Source organism: Oncorhynchus nerka, unplaced genomic scaffold (assembly GCF_034236695.1).
Source record: "Oncorhynchus nerka isolate Pitt River unplaced genomic scaffold, Oner_Uvic_2.0 unplaced_scaffold_40___fragment_2___debris, whole genome shotgun sequence".
In the NCBI taxonomy this organism is placed as follows: domain Eukaryota; kingdom Metazoa; phylum Chordata; class Actinopteri; order Salmoniformes; family Salmonidae; genus Oncorhynchus; species Oncorhynchus nerka.
In genome coordinates, this window is record NW_027040326.1 from 190097 (window position 1) to 213039 (window position 22943).

At 46.0% G+C, this 22943-nt stretch overlaps 1 protein-coding gene across 1 annotated transcript in view; it reads left to right on the forward strand.

The window, feature by feature from the left end:
* Positions 1 to 22943, forward strand: part of vwa5b2 (von Willebrand factor A domain containing 5B2) — a 35933-nt gene that overhangs the window by 10624 nt on the left and 2366 nt on the right. The window contains exons 2-20 of the mRNA XM_029623225.2: positions 4901 to 5044; positions 5240 to 5455; positions 8609 to 8834; positions 8970 to 9127; positions 10069 to 10200; positions 10327 to 10451; positions 10671 to 10847; positions 12403 to 12513; positions 13797 to 13999; positions 16785 to 16899; positions 17105 to 17290; positions 17412 to 17628; positions 17776 to 18095; positions 18191 to 18428; positions 18546 to 18887; positions 19922 to 20059; positions 20391 to 20519; positions 20774 to 20824; positions 20985 to 21220. Coding sequence (XP_029479085.2) covers positions 4906 to 5044; positions 5240 to 5455; positions 8609 to 8834; positions 8970 to 9127; positions 10069 to 10200; positions 10327 to 10451; positions 10671 to 10847; positions 12403 to 12513; positions 13797 to 13999; positions 16785 to 16899; positions 17105 to 17290; positions 17412 to 17628; positions 17776 to 18095; positions 18191 to 18428; positions 18546 to 18887; positions 19922 to 20059; positions 20391 to 20519; positions 20774 to 20824; positions 20985 to 21220 — 3459 coding nt within the window. The 5' untranslated portion in view covers positions 4901 to 4905. The remainder of the gene's footprint in view (positions 1 to 4900; positions 5045 to 5239; positions 5456 to 8608; positions 8835 to 8969; positions 9128 to 10068; positions 10201 to 10326; positions 10452 to 10670; positions 10848 to 12402; positions 12514 to 13796; positions 14000 to 16784; positions 16900 to 17104; positions 17291 to 17411; positions 17629 to 17775; positions 18096 to 18190; positions 18429 to 18545; positions 18888 to 19921; positions 20060 to 20390; positions 20520 to 20773; positions 20825 to 20984; positions 21221 to 22943) is intronic.

The following is a 22943-nucleotide window of genomic DNA, read 5'->3' on the forward strand; positions in this document are numbered from 1 at the left end:
GGACATTTCAAACCGTTTTGGAGCAGTGGCTTCTTCCTTGCTGACTGGCCTTTCAGGTTATGTCGATATAGGACTTGTTTTACTGTGGATATTGATACTTTTGTACCTGTTTCCTCCAACATCTTCACAAGGTCCTTTGCTAAATCTGGGATTTATTTGCACTTTTCGCACCAAAGTACGTTCATCTTTAGGAGACAGAAGGAGTCCCCTCCCTGAGCGATATGATGGCTGCGTAGTCCCATGGTGTTTATATTTGCACACTATTGTTTGTACATATGAACGTGGTACCTTCAGGCGTTTGGAAATTGTTCTCAAGGATCAACCAGACTTGTGGAGGTCAACAATTGTTTTTCTGAGGTCTTGGCTGATTTCTTATGATTTTCCCATGATGTCAAGCAAAGAGGCACTGAGCTTGAAGGTAGGCCTTGAAATACATCCACAGGTATACCTCCAATTGACTCCAATTGACTCAAATGATGTCCATTAGCCTATCAGAATCTTCTAAAGCCATGACATAATCTTCTGGACTTTTCCAAGCTGTTTAAAGGCACAGTCAACTTAGTGCATGTAAACTACTGACCCACTGGAATATATATGTGTGTATATATATATATATATGTATGTACAGTGCATTCAGAAAGTATTCAGACTCCTTCACTTTTTCCACATTTTGTTACGTTACAGCCTTGTTCTAAAATGAAGTAAATAATTGTTCCCCCTCATCAATCTACACACAATAACCCATACTGACAAAGTGAAAACAGGTTTTTAGAATAAATAAAAAAATACAGTATGTAAATAAGTATTCAGACCCTTTGTTATGAAACTCAAAATTGAGCTCAGGTGCATCCTGTTTCCATTGATCATCCTTGAGATGTTACTACAACTTGATTGGGGTAAATTCAATTTATTGGGGCATGATTTAGAAAGGCACACACCTGGCTATATAAGGTCCCACAGTTGACAGTGCATGTCAGAGCAAAAACCAAGCCATCGGGTCAAAGGAATTGTCCATAGAGCTCCGAAACAGGATTGTGTCGAGGCACAGATATGGGGAAGGGTACCAAAACATTTCTGCAGCAATGAAGGTCCCCAAGAACACAGTGGCCTCCATCATTCTAAAATTAATGAAATTTGGAACCACCAAGACTCTTACTAGAGCTGGCCTCCAGGCCAAATTGAGCAATCTGTGGAGATGGTTGAGCCTTTCAGAAGGACAACCATCTCTTCATCACTCCACCAATCAAGCCTTTATGGTATAGTGGCCAGACGGAAGCCACTCCTCACTAAAAGGCACATGACGGCCCTCTTGGAGTTTATCAAAAGGCACCTTAAGACTCTCAGACCATGAGAAACTAGATTCCCTGGTCTGATGAAACCAAGAACTCTTTGTCCTGAATGCCAAGTCTCACATCTGGAGGAAACCTGGCACCATCCCTGCGGCGAAGCATGGTGGTGGCAGCATCACGCTGTTTTTCAGCGGTAGGGATTGGGAGACTAGTCAGGATCGAGGGAAAGATAAACTGAGAAAGGTACAGAGAGTTCTTTGATGAAAACCTGCTCCAGAGGGCTCAGGACCTCAGTCTGGCACAAAGGTGCACCTTCCAACAGGACCACGACCCTAAGCACACAGCCAAGACAACGCAAGAGTGGCTTCGGGGCAAGTCTCTGAATGTCCTTGAGTGGCCTAGCCACAGCCCGGACTTGAAACCGATCGAACATCTCTGGAGAGATGTGGAAAAAGTGAAGGAGTCTGAATACTTTCCAAAGGCACTGTATGTATATATGTATATGATGGAAGCTACAATCAATCAGCAATATTAAAGATGATCTACCCCCCCCCCCACACACATTTTTTAAAATTATGGTTGGAGAATGTCAGAGAATGAGTTCTGGGAAGATTCTTTGATTTAAATTAGACTGTTAGGTTTCCTATGGAAGACTATTTGACTACCTTGTAGGGTGTTGGGCAGTAATCAAAAGGTTACTGGTTCGTATCCCCGAGATGGCAAGGTTGGAAAAAACCTGATTCATAAAGGTTACTGGTTCGTATCCTCGAGATGGCAAGGTGGGAAAAAACCTGATTCATAAAGGTCACTGGTTCGTATCCCCGAGATGGCAAGGTGGGAAAAAACCTGATTCATAAAGGTTACTGGCTCGTATCCCCGAGATGGCAAGGTGGGAAAAAACCTGATTCATAAAGGTTACTGGTTTGTATCCCCGACATGGCAAGGTGGGAAAAAAACTGATTCATAAAGTTTACTGGTTCGTATCCCCGAGATGGTAAGGTGGGAAAAAACCTGATTCATAAAGGTTACTGGTTCGTATCCCCGAGATGGCAAGGTGGGAAAAAACCTGATTCATAAAGGTTACTGGTTCGTATCCTTGCGATGGCAAGGTGGGAAAAAACCTGATTCATAAAGGTTACTGGTTCGTATCCTCGAGATGGCAAGGTGGGAAAAAACCTGATTCATAAAGGTTACTGGTTCGTATCCTCGAGATGGCAAGGTGGGAAAAAACCTGATTCATAAGGGTTGGGTTAAATGCAGAAGACACATTTCAGTTGTACAACTGACTAGGTATCCCCCTTTCCCTTTACTGAAATATAGATAATAGAACATACATTTCCATTCAAGTTGACATTCGATGCTGGGTGGACTGGCGGCCATCTGGTAATTGGAAGTTAAAGTTTCTACTCAATTTAAATGTCATGGTGTACCAGCTAAATTGTAGTGGTCTTCATGGAAATGTCCATTCTATGAATTCTACTTCTATGATTGAAATAACACCCACCCTGTATTCAAGAGTATGCTGTGTCTCAACTGATGACGGGCACAACATAAATACCTCATATGATGTCAAATAGGGTCTGAGATACAGCATAAATACCTCATATGATGTAAAATAGGGTCTGAGATACAACATAAATACCTCATATGATGTAAAATAGGGTCTGAGATACAACATATGTGAAAATGTTTTTAGATCATTTACGTTAAAGGTTAAAAAATGACCGAATTTTGTAAATCATATCTAACTCAACTTTTATATTTTTCAGTGTTGAAGACTTCTCTCAGTGTTGAAGACTTCTATCTCTCATGGTAGGGTGGGATATGCAAAATTGGTCATATTTGAGGCCCTCTTTCCCCTGACTTTCTGACCAGTTCTTCCATGGGCAAACAAGTATGGAAGGTTTAAATCAGAAGGGGTGAAGTCAGAGGTGACTTCATTCATAGAGAACAACCCTGAGCCCAAACAGCAGAAGAAGCAGCCTGTTGTATCAGATCTCCCTTGGACATTTTTTATGAGAGAAAATAGGTAAGGCACAGTATGGGTTTGCCATCTACATACCGGGGCCCTTTCATATCAGCCAAAACGTATGTCAAACAGATTTATTCAGTAGTACTTTATGGAAGATGACGAGACCTTTTAATTGTAAGATCTAGACATTTACATTTAACAAGTAACCTTTCCTGCTGTGTGTTTTACTCTGACCGCGTGTTTGTGGTTGAATGCTGGTTTGGCTTATTTCTGCCCTCCCCTTCTCCCAAACAGACATGTATTTGCTGCCCCCCCTCCATCCCTCCAAAGCACAGTAGCCAGATGGAAGCTGTTGATCTACTTAGTCAGAGGTGGATGTAGAGACCATTACCCAGACCAAAGCAAACAGTCACAATCTGCACTCCGCAGTTTGCTGCTCACTGAGCTGTGAGTCCGCTAACACTAAACCATTAGAAACCATTACACCTGCAGGTTATAGCCCAGATTCCCAGAACATTGTTTTATTCAAGGAGTGCTAAAAAGGTCAATCACTAAGAAGTGTGTTTTATGTTCTTCTTTGACCTGCTGGGCTTAATTGCAGCAGCTGTGTTTCTTTCGTAAAGAACATGGCTGCCTAGTTTGATTCATCTATTTCATGTTGTGTTGTGTTTGCTGCTGATGCAAGCAACAAGGTTAGAGCAAGCAACAAGGTGATGTTATACTGGAAGGACGTCCCTGTGAGTTTAAAGTCCTAAACAACAAGATGCAAGTCTTTTCAAGGAGGGAATAGTGTCTATTTGTTACTAGATCTCTTATTTACACTAACATTCTTTTGAGGTGCACCTGTTTCGTAGGTTTTCTAAGAGGTTCCAGTAACCCAACAAGCTTACCTGATCTCTTACCTGATCTCTTACCTGATCTCTTACCTGATCTCTTACCTGAGCTCCCGTATTGTGCTACGAACACAACCTAAAGATACATCATACCACCCACCCACTCTTATCTCCTCTGTGGTCAGTTAAGACTTGTGAAGCTGTATAGTATGGATTTGCATCAGGTAGCCGTTGAGGAGATGTTGCCCACGAGCCCATGGCGTGTTGACCAATCTGTTAATGATTGAGTTGGCCTTCAACACTGCTGCAACCGGTTGCTATGCAGGTGGAGAGAGGGGATAGCTCGGTTGCCAGAGTAGAAGCCCAAGGCAAGATGGGGCTTCTGTAAATAAATATATCTCACAGTTACACAGGTAATTCATGTGAAAACAGTATATATTTACATTTTCTTTATTATACCAACATGGCACAATTGCCCTGCAGCAAGGTTCATTAAATGTGGGGACCTTTAGCTGACATTTTGAAATAATTATCAGAGCTGATTCGAGGCCAATGTTCTTTCCATCAATTGAGAGAAAGCCTCATTTAGAAGCACATAATTGGTCGAAGAACTTTCCATACTGTGCTTCTGATCCTTCCCCTTGATAAGGCTAGACACTGAGGCCATTTGAATGCGTGTGCACACACACGCGCGCACACACACGCGCGCACACACCCACACACACATGCACACACACACTATCGTACACACACGCAAACACACACACACATTGAACTCAAGGATTTTCTCTCTTCCTCACATCCAGAGACGATGGTTGGCCTGAGAAACCGGTCCACGTGGGCCCCGCTTCTCCTCAAGGCCTCCTGCATCAAGTCCTGTGCCAACGGCTGCTCCCTGGGCATCACCGCGCATCTCACCTACGCCAACACAGACACCGAACCTGTGGAGGGTGAGGTCACACACTGATGTCATGGGGGGAGGTGGGATTTTGGGCCTTAGCAATCGGTTAGTCACATATCAAGCCACAACATCTATAGCCAGATCTAATCTTGGTCTTGTCTTTCTGTAATAGTCTTTCTGTAATGCTGTCTGTTGTCCTTTATTCAATGCCCCTTGCACCTTCCCCTCACCCCTCTCCCCCAAGGTGTGTTTGTCTACCCGCTGGGGGAGAAGGAGGTGGTGGTGGGCTTTGAGGCGGTCATCGCCGGCCGCATGGTGGGAGTTCAGATCCAGAGTCGGGGGAAGCTGGAGGATTGCTGTCTGGACTGCTGCCCAGGATCGGGGCTTGACGGCCAATGTGGCAACAGACGGGAGTGGGGCTGCTGCGGGGGATCCAGCCTGGACATACAGTGTACCAACGGTGAACAAAGGGGGAAGGAGGGAGGGATAGATGGGAGGGGGCTGCTGCGGGGATCCAGCCTGGACATACAGTGTACCAACGGTGAACAAAGGGGGAGGGAGGGAGGGATAGATGGGAGTGGGGCTGCTGCGGGGATCCAGCCTGGACATGCAGTGTACCAACGGTGAACAAAGGGGGGAGGGAGGGAGGGATAGATGGGAGTGGGGCTGCTGCGGGGGATCCAGCCTGGACATGCAGAGTACCAACGGTGAACAAAGGGGGGAAGGAGAGATGTACGGCAGAAGGGAAGGAGGGAGGGATAGATGGAGAGAGGGAGGGAAGGAGGAAGGAAGGAAGGTAGGGATGGAAGAAGGAAGGTAGGGATGGAAGGAGGGAGGTAGAGATAGGGCTGGATGGAGAGAGGGAGGGAAGGAGGAAGGAAGGAAGGTAGGGATGGAAGAAGGGAGGTAGAGATAGGGCTGGATGGAGAGAGGGAGGGAAGGACGAAGGAAGGAAGGTAGGGATGGAAGGAGGGAGGTAGAGATAGGGCTGGATGGAGAGAGGGAGGGAAGGAAGGAAGGTATGGGTGGAAGGAGGGAGGTAGAGATAGGGCTGGATGGAGAGAGGGAGGGAAGGAGGAAGGAAGGAAGGTATGGATGGAAGGAGGGAGGTAGAGATAGGGCTGGATGGATAGAAGGAGGGAAGGAGTGTATCAGAAGGTATTTTTCATTTCTAAAAGCTTAGGGCATAACCCACAGACAGTGGTGGAAAAAGTACCTATTTGTCATACTTGAGTAAAAGTAAAGATACCATAAAAGATAACGACTCAAGTGAAAGTGAAAATCACCCAATAAAATACTTTAGTAAAAGTATTTGGTTTTAAATGTACTTTAGTGTCAAAAGGAAATGTAATCGCTAAAATATCCTTAAGTATCAAAGTAAAATTATACATCATTTCACATTCCTCATATTAAGCAAACCAGACGGAACGATTTTCTTGAGTTTTTTGATTTATGGATAGCCAGGGGCACACTACAACACATCATTTACAAGCAAAGCATTTGTGTTTAGTGAATCTGCCAGATCAGAGTCAGTATAGATGTCTGGGGATGTTCTCTTGATAAGTGAGTGAATTAGACCATTTTCCTATCCTGCTAAGCATTCAAAATGTAGTTAGTACTTTTGGGTATCATTGAAATGTAAGGAGTAAAAAGTACATTATTTTCTTTAGCAATGTAGTGGAGTAAAATTAAAAGTTGTCAAAAATATAAAAGTAAAGTACAGCTATCCCATAAAAGTACTTAATTATGTAGTACTTTAAAGTATTTTTACTTATGTACTTTTCACCACTGCCCACAGATTCTGTTTGGTCCTATTTCATGTTTTCCTTTCTCTAACTTTCACGAAGTAATCTTTAATCAGTAGAGAGACAACACAGAAACTCAGGCACACCAGGGACTAAGGCACACCAGGGACTAAGGCACACCAGGGACTAAGGCACACCAGGCACACCAGGGACTCAGGCACACCAGGGACTAAGGCACACCAGGGACTCAGGCACACCAGGGACTAAGGCACAACAGGGACTCAGGCACACCAGGGACTAAGGCACACCAGGGACTAAGGCACACCAGGGACTAAGGCACACCAGGGACTAAGGCACACCAGGGACTAAGGCACACCAGGGACTCAGGCACACCAGGGACTAAGGCACACCAGGGACTAAGGCACACCAGGTCTCCTCTGTGTGTCTGACCTGACTGGGAGTTTTCAAATATCACATCAGTCTCATTCCTGTTCCCCACCCCGTTGCTTCCCCTCTGCCTCCCAACTCTCCCTCAGCTGCCATTCTATGTGATCGTTTTATTGATAGTTTTATTGGGCGGCAGGTAGCGCTTGGGTGTTGGGATAATAAAAGAAAGGCCGCTGGTTTGAATACCGAGCCGACAAGGTGAAACATCGGTAGATGTGCCCTTAAGCAAGGCACTTGACCCTAATTTGCTCAAGGGGCGCCGTACTACTATGGCTGACCCTGTAAAACAACACATTTCACTGCACCTATCTGGTGTGTGACAGTAAACATTTTTGATGCTAGGACAGCAGAGTCCCTGTTAGGACAGCAGAGTCCCTGTTAGGACAGCAGAGTCCCTGTTAGGACAGCAGAGTCCCTGTTAGGACAGCAGAGTCTCTGTTAGGACAGCAGAGTCCCTGTTAGGACAGCAGAGTTCCTGTTAGGACAGCAGAGTCCCTGTTAGGACAGCAGAGTCTCTGTTAGGACAGCAGAGTCCCTGTTAGGACAGCAGAGTCTCTGTTAGGACAACAGAGTCCCTGTTAGGACAGCAGAGTCCCTGTTAGGACAGCAGAGTCTCTGTTAGGACAACAGAGTCCCTGTTAGGACAGCAGAGTCCCTGCCAATCTTCTGAAAGTGTCTGAAACTCTAACTCTTCAGCATCTATAAGCATAATAAAGCTGTCTTACCCCCCCCCCCCCCTCAAGAGACCTTGCACTTGTCTTTTCCACTAGCACTAACTTTGCTGATAACTTCTTTACTGAGGGAAAATGTATTAACTAAGACTGTGACATGTGGTTGTTTCACCTATCTACTGTAGTGTAAGATGAAAGCACTAACTGTAAGTGGCTCTGGATAAGAGTATCTGCTAAACGACAGAAATGTAAAACTGTACTTAATACCCTGCTCATCCAAACCAGCCGCTAAAAGAAATCAGTTAGGCTTTTATTGAAGAGTCTCAAGCTAATCCATTTAGTGAGACCGCCCACCCGGAGACATGCCATTAGTCTTCCTCTCGTTCAGAGAGACCTCCTACCTATCTCTGAACGTATCACAACACCCAGGCATGCATTCCTATTATGAATCCTGGAACTCTCTTTATAAATCACTTTGTAGGCTATACATTTAGATGCTTAGAACATTAGAAGAGTAAAGAATCGCTACCAGAATAGAAATGCCTCATTCATTTGATTCATTTAACATAATGGTATAATCTTGTAGGATGGGGCAGAGGACTGAAGCTAAAAGGATTTGTCGTCTTGCCTCTTCATGAAATGGCTTTCACTTAGTGTAAAAAAATGTATCGACTTGAAGTGAATGTTAAGATTCTATTCAATCCATGGAACCATGCACTGACCATTTTTATCTGAATCTCTGTCTTTTAGGCCATCTCATCCTAGATGAAGACTTGGAGCGAACCACCTTCGTCTTAGGCACAGGGGTCATTGGCTCGATGGACATAGTATCTGTCATCATAAGTACGACCGTGGAACTCCCCACCTTGAAGAGTGGCGCGATCCACCTGGTCTACCCCACAGTACTCACTCCCATCGCCACAGGGCGGGTGACTGCAAGCAAAAGCGAAAATGGGGCGAAATCAGATGAAACAGGGTATTTCCATCCCCCTTGAAAATGATCTAAATGTTTGGTAGTTTGATGTCAATAAAATTCATTCCCACAAGTGCTGAAAAAACAACCAAAAGGTCATGTGTAATTCAAACTCTGGTGCTTAATATTCCCCCCCAGACCCACCAGTTGTTTTGGAGCCACCTCAGGGAAACAGGAGAGGGTTTTGGGTTCGGAGCAACAGTGTGCCCATGCCATCTTCACCAGCCCTGCCACCAACCTGGCACCCTATGAGCTCAACTTCCAGCTGCTGGTCCGAGGGGCATGCCTGCTGGCTGGTATACCCATATTATATACCCATCTATCGCCCCACATTTATTTACCCAGGAAGTCCCATTGATGTCAACATACCTCTTTCCCACGAAGTAGCTTTGCTATTGTAGCGAACAGCAGGGCAGGGAAGGGTCACTGGCCTGAAAGGCCTACGCATCATGCAAATAGGGTTAACCCATTTGGTGGTAATTGTAACTTGGTTCATATAGGCTTGATACACTGCCCCCTTAGAACAGAAAAGCACATCCCCGTGCTTCGGCCCCTCACAGCCCCCTCACACTTCTGGGCCGTGCAATTCCGATGGCCTTACCGCCACCATCCCACTTTTGACACCAGTGTAGCAAACGGAAGGGCAGGGAAGCAAATGCGGGTCGCTGGTGTGAAAGGCAAACACCCTAGGCATCGTGCCACTTGGCTCATATAGCGAGGATCACTACAATATCATCCCTATCTCCTCCTGGTTTGGTGACGCAGAGTTCTTTGAGTACAGCAAACACTTGAGTGGGTGGGAGAAACAGCTCTTTCTATCTTTAGCCTGTCTCCTGTAATGATATAGTGACAGATACAATTGGCCCTGGCACTCCCATAGTGATATATGAAATGTGTCTGGGGAGGCGGGACAATGAGCTCAGAGTGAGGCAGCCCAGGGACGGGGACAGAGTAAGGGAGCTGAGGAATGAAGGAGGTGGTGGGTGTGTTTGGAACAGGGCCAGGCTACTGTAACTGCACTGTGCAGCAGTCAAGATATTAGGTGGGGGGGGGGGGGGGAATTAGGCTACTCAATCAGATTGGGCACTAGGAGGGCCTGTATGGGAGTGGAATCACTCCGGCCTGTCTGAGAGGGAGCGTACCCTTTCCCCAGCCCCTTCCTCTAGCTGGCCCCTAACCCTATCCCCTTCACCTAAGTGTTGTTGTTGAACTGGGCTTCTCTTGTCCCTTTCTCCAGGTCTGGAAAGCCCTACCCATGCACTCAGGGCAGATGCAGACCCCAGCGCCCAGAGTGCTTCCTCCACCTACATCACGCTGGCACAGGAACACCCCTATGACAGACACATAGAGATCATACTGCACCTCAGCGGTGAGAGAGAGTGTCTGTGTGTGTGGTTGTGCATGTGTGCGTGTGTGCGTGTGTCACAATAGTCTCTGATGGCCTCCTTCCTTATCTCACTGATCATGAGTTCTGTCCCCAAACTCTCTACTCCAGAGCCTCACAGCCCATTGGTCATCCTGGAGAGGGGTCGGCTCACCTTCAGCCAATACGAGCAGCAGATCTGTTCCCGGCGCGACTTCATTCGCTGTGCTCGCAAAGAGCTGGAACCAGAGAAGAAGGTGAGCTGGACTGAAAGCGAAACAATCAGTGGGCGCAAACAACAGTGTGTGGCTTCATTATATTTCCTTTAAACTATTTATCCAACCCAGTACCCAGCAAATAGCCTTTCATGTCCTTATAATACATCTATACATTATTTGGACGAACACACAGTATATTCTGGCTGTATATGTTTTTTTATTGCCTAATAAATTCTATCAATCAATCCTCCTGTACAGTTGGAGTTTGTGAGAAAGCGGTACCACAAGGACATCCTGAGCAGCCCGGTCCTGATGCTCAACTTCTGTCCCGACCTGCTGTCTGAGCCTCCAGAGCTGCACCGTGCCACCAGGGAACTGCTCTTCCTCATAGACCGCAGCGGCAGCATGAGCGGCATCAACATCCACCGCATCAAGGTGATGATGGAGAAAACACATAGTGAAGAGGAAGGGATAAAAATACGCCTACAGGTGAAGTCGGAGGTTTACATACATCGTAGCCAAATACATTTAATTAAACTCAGTTTTTCACAATTCCTGACATTTAATCCTAGTAAAAATGCCCTGTCTCAGGTCAGTTAGAATCACCAAGTTGTTTTAAGAATGTGAAATGTCAGAATAATAGTAGAGAAAATTACTTATTTAAGCTTTAATTTCTTTCATCACATTCCCAGTGGGTCAGAAGTTTACATACACTCAATTAGTATTTGGTAGCATTGTCTTTAAATTGTTCAACTTGGGTCAAACGATTCGGGTAGCCTTCCACAAGCTTCCCGCAATGAGTTGGGTGAATTTTGGCCCATTCTTCCTGACAGAGCTGGTGTAACTGAGTCAGGTTTGTAGGCCTCCTTGCTCGCACACGCTTCTGCCCACAAATTTTCTTTACGATTAAAGTTAGGGCTTTGTGATGGCAACTCCAATACCTTGACTTTGTTGTCCTTAAGCCATTTTGCCACAACTTTGGAAGTATGCTTGGGGTCATTGTCCATTTGGAAGACCCAATTGCAACCAAGCTGTAAATTTCTGACTGATGTCTTGAGATGTTGTATCAATATATCCACATAATTTTCCTTCCTCATGATGCCATCTATTTTGTGAAGTGCACCAGTCCCTCTTGCAGCAAAGCAACCCCACAACATGATGCTGCCACCCCCGTGTTTCACTGTTGGGATGGTGTTCTTCGGGTTGCAAGCCTCCCCCTTGCAAGCCTACGATCTTTTCCCCCATGTGCAGTTGCAAACCATAGTCTGGCTTTTTTATGGCGGTTTTGGAGCAGTGGCTTCTTCCTTGCTGACTGGCCTTTCAGGTTATGTCGATATAGGACTCGTTTTACTGTGGATATAGATACTTTTGTACCTGTTTCCTCCATGGTCCTTTGCTGTTGTTCTGTGATTGATTTGCACTTTTCTCACCAAAGTACGTTCATCTCTAGGAGACAGAACGCGTCTCCTTCCTGAGCGGTATGACGGCTGTGTGGTCCCTAGGTGTTTATACTTGCGTACTATTGTTTGTACAGATGAACGTGGTACCTTCAGGCGTTTGGAAATTGCTCCCAAGGATGAACCAGAGTTGTGGAGGTCTACATTTTTTTTAATAAGGTCTTGGCTGATTTCTTTTGATATTCCCATGATGTCAAGCAAAGAGGCACTGAGTTTGAAGGTAGGCCTTGAAATACATCCACAGGTACACCTCCAGTTGACTCAAATTATGTCAATTAGCCTATCAGAAGTGTCTAAAGCCATGACATCATTTTCTGGAATTTTCCAAGCTGTGCCAAGCTTCTGGTTACGACAGTGCAGTAATATCTAACAAGTAATCTAACAGTTCCCCAAAAACTACCTAAACTACACACAAATCTAAAAGGGGTGAATGAGAATATGTACATATAAATATATGGATGAGCGATGGCCGAGCGGCATAGGCAAGGTGCAATAGATGGTATACTAAACCCATGTCTACTTCCTGTCCCAAGGAACCAATGGTGGTAGCTCTGAAGAGTCTTCCTCCAGGCACCATGCTCAACATTATAGGCTTCGGCACCACCATCAAAGCCCTGTTCACCACCAGCAAGCTCTGCACAGATGTAAGTACTACGTCAGAGCTCAAATGAATAGTTCACCCTAAAAAGTCAAAGTTTGCCAGATGCTTTCACTCCTCAAAGAAGTAATCTATTATTGACTTGCACTGATATTCCCCACAATCTGTTATGCTGATCCATTGTAGATCCATATATATGCATTAATTAAGAGAAATCTGCAGGGCTCAATCGCCAAATGAATGTGAAGTATACTGTGTAACCTTGACAATGGGTCTCCATTTGCCGAGCAACCATGAGCTTCCATCCAACCTTACATGTATGAAGATCTACAAACCATGTTAAAGTGAAGAACTTAACATGCTCAGTCAGACAAGGTGTTCTCAATAGGACCTTGATGAACTTTAAAAATAAATCACTTGTGGACCTTCTGTCCTGTCCCCCTCTCTGTTCCACCTCATTCAGAGTCCAGGTCAGCTCATACCAGGGTTGCCCTAGCAGCTGAGTATCAGGTTTTAGCCAGACCAGGGCTGTGCAAGGACAAACAGCAGCTAAACAACATATGGTGACCTTTCATGCATATTACAATGAGAAAAACGAGGATGAGCAATAGCCACCTAACCTGTTCTCTCTCCCTCTCTCTCTGTCTGGTTTAATTAATCACAGATTGTCATGGGTGTTTGTGTCCCCTTTGTGATTTGGGTTTAGGCAGGTGCAGGTGCTGACGTTGGGTGACCTACACTGTTAATGTTGTTCAATGATGGTCTACTATGGGCTTTGTTACGTTTGTATTCCCTTACAGGTTGGACAGGGCTTGATTACATTCTAACGGCAATAGAAATATAGGATTATGTCTGTTTGATTTATTCCAATTCAAATCAATTGAGCTCTTCCAATGTTTACACATCAAACAATAGGAAGGTATTTACCCCGTTCTACCAGACAGATAACAAGAGATTTATTCAAACTGCCCCTTATTTCTCCTCGCCCAATCTGATGCATATCATACTATCCCTCTGTCAATTATTTAGTGTACAGTAGATGTATGCTACCCTTAAGTTTTTATGCCCCCTCATTGATTAAATTAATTAGAAGAATAGTTTGGTGATCATACGCTGCTTATCAAACGTGTCCATCAATATGAACCAATAGGCTGTAATCCTATCTGTCCCTCCCCTCCCCTCCCCTATCCCTTACTCTCCGCTCTGCTCCCCTCTCCCTTACTCTCCGCTCCCCTCCCCTATCCCTTACTCTCCGCTCTGCTCCCCTCTCCCTTACTCTCCGCTCCCCTCCCCTATCCCTTACTCTCCGCTCTGCTCCCCTCTCCCCAGGTGACCTTGGCACAGTCCTGTGAGTACATCCACAAGATGAGGGCTGACATGCGGGAAACCAACCTGCTGGGGGCGCTGTCCTGGGTGTATCAGCAGCCTGTGCAGCGCTCCTGCCCCCGCCAGGTGTTCATCATCACAGACGGCAGCGTCAGCAGTGTGGGCAAGGTGCTGGAGCTGGTCCGCAGGAACACTTGTGCTGCCAGGTATTGTCTGACGGCGGCTGGTAGAATGAGTAGGAATGGGATCAGTTAGCGTTTACATTTACATTTAAGTCATTTAGCAGACGCTCTTATCCAGAGCGACTTACAAATTGGTGCATTCACCTTATGACATCCAGTGGAGCAGCCACTTTACAATAGTGCATCTAAATCTTTTAAGGGGGGTGAGAAGGATTACTTTATCCTATCCTAGGTATTCCTTAAAGAGGTGGGGTTTCAGGTGTCTCCGGAAGGTGGTGATTGACTCCGCTGTCCTGGCGTCGTGAGGGAGTTTGTTCCACCATTGGGGGGCCAGAGCAGCGAACAGTTTTGACTGGGCTGAGCGGGAACTGTACTTCCTCAGTGGTAGGGAGGCGAGCAGGCCAGAGGTGGATGAACGCAGTGCCCTTGTTTGGGTGTAGGGCCTGATCAGAGCCTGGAGGTACTGAGGTGCCGTTCCCCTCACAGCTCCGTAGGCAAGCACCATGGTCTTGTAGCGGATGCGAGCTTCAACTGGAAGCCAGTGGAGAGAGCGGAGGAGCGGGGTGACGTGAGAGAACTTGGGAAGGTTGAACACCAGACGGGCTGCGGCGTTCTGGATGAGTTGTAGGGGTTTAATGGCACAGGCAGGGAGCCCAGCCAACAGCGAGTTGCAGTAATCCAGACGGGAGATGACAAGTGCCTGGATTAGGACCTGCGCCGCTTCCTGTGTGAGGTTTAAAACCTACTGTAGTGATCAAAAGTGGTACTGTAGGTTCAACCCTGAATATTGTGGTAATAAAGTGTGTCGGTGTAAGTCTGTGTGTTTGGAAGGAGAGAGAGCAAGAAAAAGAGAGAGTTAGAAAGAGAGTGGCTGATGCAGTATGAAGTATCAGATATAAACCACACCCATTAATCCCACTAATTGCTTCCCTCTGCAGTTACTGCCACGCCACTCTGGTCTAGTCTGCCCCCCCCCCTTTCCAGCTCCCTGGGCATTGTGCAACAATAACTCCATTTATCCTTCATTAGTATTCTACTGTTAGCCCAGCTATCCCCGACAGCACACTGGTTATGTTAGAGAAGATGATGGAGGTACGTAGGGAGTGGTCAAATCACAAATGTGATTCCAACAGCCTGTGTGTGTGTGTGTGTGTGTGTGTGTGTGTGTGTGTGTGTGTGTGTGTGTGTGTGTGTGTGTGTGTGTGTGTGTGTGTGGCGTATGTGTGTGTGTGTGTGTGTGTGTGTGTGTGTGTGTGTGTGTGTGTGTGTGTGTGTGTGTGTGTGTGTGTGTGTGTGTGTGTGTGTGTGTGTGTGTGTGTGTGTGTGTGTGTGTGTGTGTGTGTGTGTGTGTGTGTGTGTGTGTGTGTGTGTGTGTGTGTGTGTGTGTGTGTGTGTGTGTGTGTGTGTGTGTGTGTGTGTGTGTGTGTGTGTATATATATATATTGATATTCATGTGGGACAATGAGTCTGCTCTGCCAGACAGACATACGTAGCTGAATTCAGAGCAGAGCAACACACTGTCTGTCACTTGGCTTTTTCAATTAGTCTGGCCTGTGGCCCTTTCAGCCATTCAATTAGTGAAATGCCATTTGATTCCTCTCAGTGTTGTGTTCAACACTGCTGTGTGTAGCTAATAACTCAGGTTTAGATACGAAGGACACAGTAAGTCCATCATACATCTCCTGGTTTTAAAGTCCCTAACTAATACATTTGTCTAAATTTGCGACAGTAGATAGATTCTCTCTCTCTCTCTCTCTACTAAATAAGAGGTATTTTACAGTTTTTCTCAATTGCTAAAACACCATTTCTGAAACCTTGCTCCATTTCCTGAAAATATTAAACACAAAACCTCATCTTCAAGCACTATTTACATAACCCCTGACTCCTCTTACAAAATTAAATATTCGCCTCAGAACAGTTTTACCTGTGTTCAAAATCAAACACTGCTCTCAAATCATAAACAAAGTGATCGAACTGATGTACACTCTCAAGCAGCCAGTAAACAATACAACCAAAAATAGAAAACACATTGTTCAAAACATACAATTCTCAGGGAGAAGTATATTTTTAATCAAAATAAATATTCATATATTTCCGTCATTGTCCTTTTATGAACGACAACATGTTCTATCATAGTAGCTCAAAATGTACTCCTCTGCTTTGCTCTTTGCAATTTTGTTTTTTGTTCTTCCTCCTCCTTGTACCCCTATTTTTACAGTACTGTACCCTGCATCTCACAAACTTGTCCTTTGTCTCTGTGATACTGTAATTCTTGTTCTTTGTTGATATGAACCTGCAACCAGGGCAGACAGTACTGTTAATAAATGGAAAGCACAATGTTCAGGGCCATACAATTCATCCATTCTACAGTATACAGCCTACAATGCACTGTACTACAGTATCCATTCTCAGACTTTCTCCTTCCCACCTTCAACAACCTGTTTGCTCTCTGAACGGGCTTATATTGGTTGTGTCGCATCATTTGAAACAGGTTAAATCAATTTTGAGTGGTTGTGTTGAATCAATGACATGTCTTCTCTACTTGTATTTGATTGTTGCCACTTGTGTTTACCAGTATGGATGACATGTGCATTAGAGTGCAGAATGTGTTTTGAGAATGAGAATGTGTTTAGAGTTTTGCTGAAAAGACTAAGTGAGATCTGCAAATGGTGTTTTACCACGTGAAATGGTTTAAGGTATTGACAACAGACTGCATCATTAGCTAAATGAGTGCAGGCAACTGAGAACTTTGTTCAGCCAATGGGTTTTAGTGTTTTAGCAATTGAGAAAAACTGTATTATTATCCCAGGTGCTTTGGTCTTGGCCTGGGCCCCAGAGCCTGCAGGAGGCTCCTACAGGGCGTTGCCAAGGTGACAGGTGGAACCACAGAGTTCTTGGGTGATGAGGAGAGGCTGCAGCCCAAGGTGAGAAGCGACATCACTGTCCCCTAGTGGGGAAAGTAAAACTATTTAAATAATTTCACTTTGGGGAAATACTGTAGTAGGCTACTGGGGAAAAACACTCTACTCTAACATTCAAAGATTATCGCTTCCCTCCTCAACCTAAAAATTAAAACACATTTGAATCAACCGTTAACCCCTAATGTTTAACTAATCACTGATCCCTCAGCTGATAAAGTCCCTGAAGAAGGCCTTTGAGCCAGTCCTCACAGATGTACGTATAGACTGGTACCTGCCTGATAACATGGAGGCTCTCCTGTCACCCAATGAGATCCCTCCGCTTTACCCGGGGAATCGCCTGATTGGCTACTGTACCCTGTACGATGTGTCTAGCTTCAGAGGCAAGAAGACTGAGGTGAGTGTCCAACTATCCACTCTGGAAAGGCTTTCAAGTGTCCTGTCTTGTGGACAGCATGTAAACTGTGCAGAATACAAAAGTAAACTCAGTCCCTTCTCTCGCCTTGTGTGTTCTGTAGGGGCGTGGTAGGGGCTATAAAGGCTTGTCTCGAGGCTCGGTGGGCTCTGTGTTCGGCCTATCCAACGACGAGCTGTCCCCTCCCTCCGTGTCTGAGCTCCTCCCTCTGGTTACATCATCAGAAGGTGCAGACCTAGAGGAGGCGCTGAGGGAAATCTCCCGGGAAATCTCCTCAGAGTTCTCCTGTGCCAAAGACACCGACACTGGGACTAGTACAGGTGAAATACTGACACTCAAGAAATGACACGGTCACTCAGTTCCCTCAATCCAATACCTGTAAAGTTCCTTTGGCTTTGTGCATATTACACCTGAAGCGCAATGATTATAGCTGTGTTCCAAGCTCTCCTCTGATATCTCATCCACAGGTGGAGAGGTGGAATGGTCCAGTGATGTTCGTGGTAGGATCCAGGAGAGTTCTTACATCCAGGAGCAGTATGTTCTGACCCGCTGCTCTCTGAGCAGTGAGAGGGGGCTGCCCTACACCCACACCCCCTCCACCTCCGACTCTATGGGAGGCCCTTACCCCACTGATCTGCTCCCCATCCCGTGCCTGGACACGGGCTCCCTGCCGCAGGGCCTCGAGAAGATGGCTCCAACCGAACAGAGAAGCACCCTGTCCCGCTGGGGCGAGTCGCCATGGCAACAGCCCCCCTCCTCAGAGAATACAGATTCCGTGTCAGAAAAGGTAGGACTGAACCACCTCAATACTGTAGTCATTAGACGACACTGCTGTAAATATTTTTTAACCCAGTGTACTCGTTTTCCCTTGTCACAATCCAGGCAGGGCGTATGTGTGGAGGGGAGGAATCTCGAAGGAGACAGAGGGCATTGGCCCGTTCAGCCATGTCTGCAAGGAGTTTCTCCTCCCCCCAGGGTGAGCTGGACATGCACCGCCTGCGGAGGGCACTAGAGAGAGTCTCCTTTGATCAGGCGGTGGGGGGGAGGCTAGAGGAGAGCGATGGGGAGAACCAGCCTACACCCAGAGGAGGGCTGTCCCGCAGGAGCCTCACTGACTCCAGTAGGTTAACTCACCTCTAGACTGATGTCTGAAACTAAACTCCCTCGCACTCTCTTTCTCTCTATTTTCCATCCATCCACTAATCCTCTCCTTCTACCCCTCTTTCTCTCCCCCTAGACGGCCTGCTGTTCCCTGTCTCTCCTCTGGACTGGGACAGCTTCACTGACCCGGAGTACCTGTTTACCGCCGCCCCCCCGGACGACCCCCCCACGCCCCCTGCCCAGTGCCGCTCCCTCATCCACGGCCTCCTAGGAAGCAGGCCTGTTTCCTGGGAGGTCACCGTGGACCTGACCCAACTCTGGGCCCCTGAGGACCAAGGGACAGGAGGGACATCCGGGGGAGGAGGAGAAGGGGGAGGAGGGGGAGACCTCTGGGAGGAAATTATCCACCAGCTGACAGCTCGCTCTGCAATCAGGGACTTTGAGAAGATGGCGGAGAAAGAGAGTGACATCGAGCACGGTGAGGGTTTCCACCAGTGTTCCTCCATTTTGGGATTGAGGAGGTCACAGGGTGTACAGGGTTTTGTTTCAGCCTTGATTAGTTGAGTACAAAGGGGTATATTACAAAGCAGGATCAAAGAGTTAGCCAGCTAACTTGCCTAAATATTCTGATGTAACTTAATTTCTTTTGAAACATAAGCTTGAAATGGATATGGTGTAATTGATTCAACAAACGAAAACGCAGAGTCAGGTCCGAAATTATTGGCACACTTGATAAAGATGAGCAAAAAAGACTGTGTAAAATAAATAACACAAATAGTAAGCTACAGGTAACTGCCAAAATAAAGGAATTTGGCACCAGGAGCCAGAACAGCTTCAGCTGTTGTCTGGAACTCTGTCGGAGGGATACAACACTATTTCAATGGTCTTGAAAACAGCCAATCATTTTGACCCCTATCTTTTTGAGAGAACAAAAGTACAAAATCTCTTTCTCTGAGCAATTGTAGTAGTATAAAATAATATCATTTTCCTATTATTTGAGCACGCAATGGCTGCGTTTACACAGGCAGCTGAATTCTGATCTTTTACCACTAGGTCACTTGCCACAGGGCGGCAGGTAGCCTCGTGGTTAGAGCGTTGGACTAGTAACCGAAAGGTTGCAAGATCGAATCCCTGAGCTGACAAGGTAAAAATCTGCCGTTCTGCCCCCGAACAAGGCAGTTAACCCACTGTTCCTAGGCCGTCATTGAAAAAAAATATTTGTTCTTAACTGACTTGCCTAGTTAAATAAAGATCAGCTCTTTCCACAATATTTGGGGAAAATATCAGAATTGGGCTGCCAATATAGCTCAGTATTGTTATTATTTATTTTGTGGTCTTTTTGCTCATCTTTAGACCTGACTGTATCGAAGTCTCGCTTTTATAATGAACAAGAAAATCTATAGTTATTTCTTGTTGCTTATCAAAGTTAGATGGCTAACTAATTGATCCTGCTTTGTGGTATACCTGTCTCTAAGTGTATGATTGATTGTATGCCGTATACTTGTTTTGCAGGGCCTGCTAAGCGGTACCGTATGAAAGCCATCCAGACCAGTAAGAGCTGTAACATCATCTGTACGTACACAGCCTTTACTGCCACTGACGCCAACACCAGCAAGGGTCCATCAGACACTGTGGAAGTGAGAAACAACGGTAACAATTCAGACAGTTCCACAGTCACAGCAAACCTGAAAACACATGGCCTAATTTGACAATATGCAACTGAAGTCTGTTAAACAGTATCGATTTCAAACAACTACATGTATTTTATACAGCCCTTCTTACATCAGCAGTTGTCAAAGTGCTTTACAGATACCCAGCCTAAAACCCCAAAGAGCAGGCGATGCAGATGTAGAAGCACAGTGGATGGGAAAAACTCTCTACAAGGCAGGAACCTAGGAAGAAAGAGAGACAGGAACCAGGCTCCGAGGAGTATGGTTTGGATAGCAGTGGTGTGTGGTGACTGGTATCCCGTCATGTGTAGGGTTGCGTTTGGGGAACAGACGGAGCTCCCAGGCAGGCAGTCGCAGACAGAGGGCCTACTCTGTGGGACTGGGCCGACGCCCCTCCAGCAGAGACAGTGAGGAATTTGAGGACACCTGCAACTCCACAGGTAAACCTACAACGCAATAATCCTAGTCATTAGTAAACCTGCAGAGGTCAAATGGTATGTATATGTCAATGCCATGATGTCAGCTAGTCTACCTGGGTTCCGATACAGAACTAAAAAGACATTACAAACAATTAACATTTACATTAAAGACATTATATATATATATTTTTTAAATAGACCTGACGGGTAACACATTTCCATACAATAATGAACTCCAGGTCTTGTAGTAGACATGTTGTTTGGTTGTTTCCCAGACAGGGATGATACTCCTGCCTCCCCATGCAGCCTAAAGTCTTGGGACAGCAGTAAGTGCTATTACATTGGCTGAATCTATAACCGAACACTTCGATCCACTCGATTACTCAATATCCGAGTTCACGATTGGTTTCACTCAACCCCTCTTACAACCTGTTGTAATAAAAGCCATCCATTACTGTTGATCACACCTGTGTGCCTCTCTCTCAGGTGCAGGGGGAAATCCCTACCCTGCCAGTCCCTCAGCCGTGTCCGGCACCTCCTCCACCCGCTCCCAACGCTCAGTGGAGAGCAAGTCTGTGGAGAGGTTCTTTGGCTCCAGATTCCCTCTGGGCAGACTAAGGTCATCTAACTCCTCTGGGAAGCAGGCCCCTCTGAAGGGCCACTGTCTTTCTGCTGAGGCAGAGAAACGCACAGACACGGAGTCCCCAGACTACCTCCCTCTGGTGAGACCACTGTCCTCTCGCCACATCTGTGCCTGAAAGGTCTTAGGCCTCGATTCAATCAGATCAAGCGTTAACCGACGATAGCAGACACCCGCATAGTGGTGGTCGGAACTGCATTGGAGCCGTCAGATCGGTGAGCAGCTGCTCTTGCGGTCATTGTCACAAAGCCACACCTGTCCCACTGGTGTTAGAAGTTCAGAAGGAGAAAGTATAGACTGTATAGAAATAATGACACTGAAATGGAAAAATAACGAGGATTTCTATCATTCTATTTGAGGTGTAAATTACATCTCACATTGCAGTTTTGAACTCCATGCAGCCAATGGCAATGTCCACTTTAGGTATAATCCCAGGAGCTACTTGTGGATTTGACAGCTCTAACGCAGTTCCACTTCCGACACTGTCAAAACAACCGCGATGTGGATGTTGGCTAAAGTGGATCTGACTTAATCAAGCCCTTAGTGCAATTGTATTAAAGGGCAATTCCACCCCTTTCAACCTAATATTCATTATCTCCAGCATCATACCAGTATCTACATGTAGGTACATACCAGTATAAACAGTGTAGTTATTCCCTCCGCAAGACAGTCAAACAAGCGAAAAGTCGGTATAAATCAAATCAAATTTTATTGGTCACATACACATGGTTAGCAGATGTTAATGCGAGTGTAGCGAAATGCTTGTGTTTCTAGTTCCGACAGTGCAGTAATATCTAACAAGTAATCTAACAATTCCCCAACAACTACCTAATACACACAAATCTAAAAGGGGTGAATGAGAATATGTATACAAGTATATGTACAAGTATACAAGTATATACAAGCCTATGTGCAATAGATGGTATAAGGTACAGTATATACGAGCATATGGGATGAGTAATGTAAGATATGGAAACATTATTAAAGTGGCATTATTAAACTGACTAGTGATTCATTTGTTAAAGTGGCCAGGGTCTCAATGTAGGCAGCAGCCTCTCTGAGTTAGTGATTGCTGTTTAGCGGTCAGATGGTCTTGAGATAGAAGCTATTTTTCAATCTCTCGGTCCCAGCTTTGATGCACCTGTACAGTGTACAGGTGGATCACACCTCGCCTTCTGGATGGTAGTGGTGTGAACAGGCAGTGGCTCGGGTGGTTGTTGTCCTTGATGATCTTTTTGGCCTTCCTGTGACATCGGGTGCTGTAGGTGTCGTGGAGGGCAGGTAGTTTGCCCCCGGTGATGCGTTGTGCAGACCGCACCACCCTCTGGAGAGCCTTGCGGTTGAGGGCGGTGCAGTTGCTGTACCAGGCTATGATACAGCCCGATAGGATGCTCTCGATCGTGCATCTGTAAAGGTTGGTCAGGGTTTTGGGTGACAAGCCAAATTTCTTCAGCCTCTTGAGGTTGAAGAGGCGCTGTTGTGCCTTCTTCACCACACTGTCTGTGTGGGTGGACCATTTCAGTTTGTCTGTGATGTGTATGCCGAGGAACTTAAAACTTTCCACCTTCACTGCTGTCCCATCGATGTGGATAGGGGGGTGCTCCCTCTGATGTTTCCTGTAGTCCACGATCATCTCCTTTGTTTGTTGAGTGAGAGGTTGTTTTCCTGACACCACACTCCGAGAGCCCTCACCTCCTCCCTGTAGGCCGTCTCGTCGTTGTTGGTAATCAAGCCTACTTCTGTTGTATCATCTGCAAACTTGATGATTGAGTTGGAGGCGTGCGTGGAGATCCTTGATGAAAACC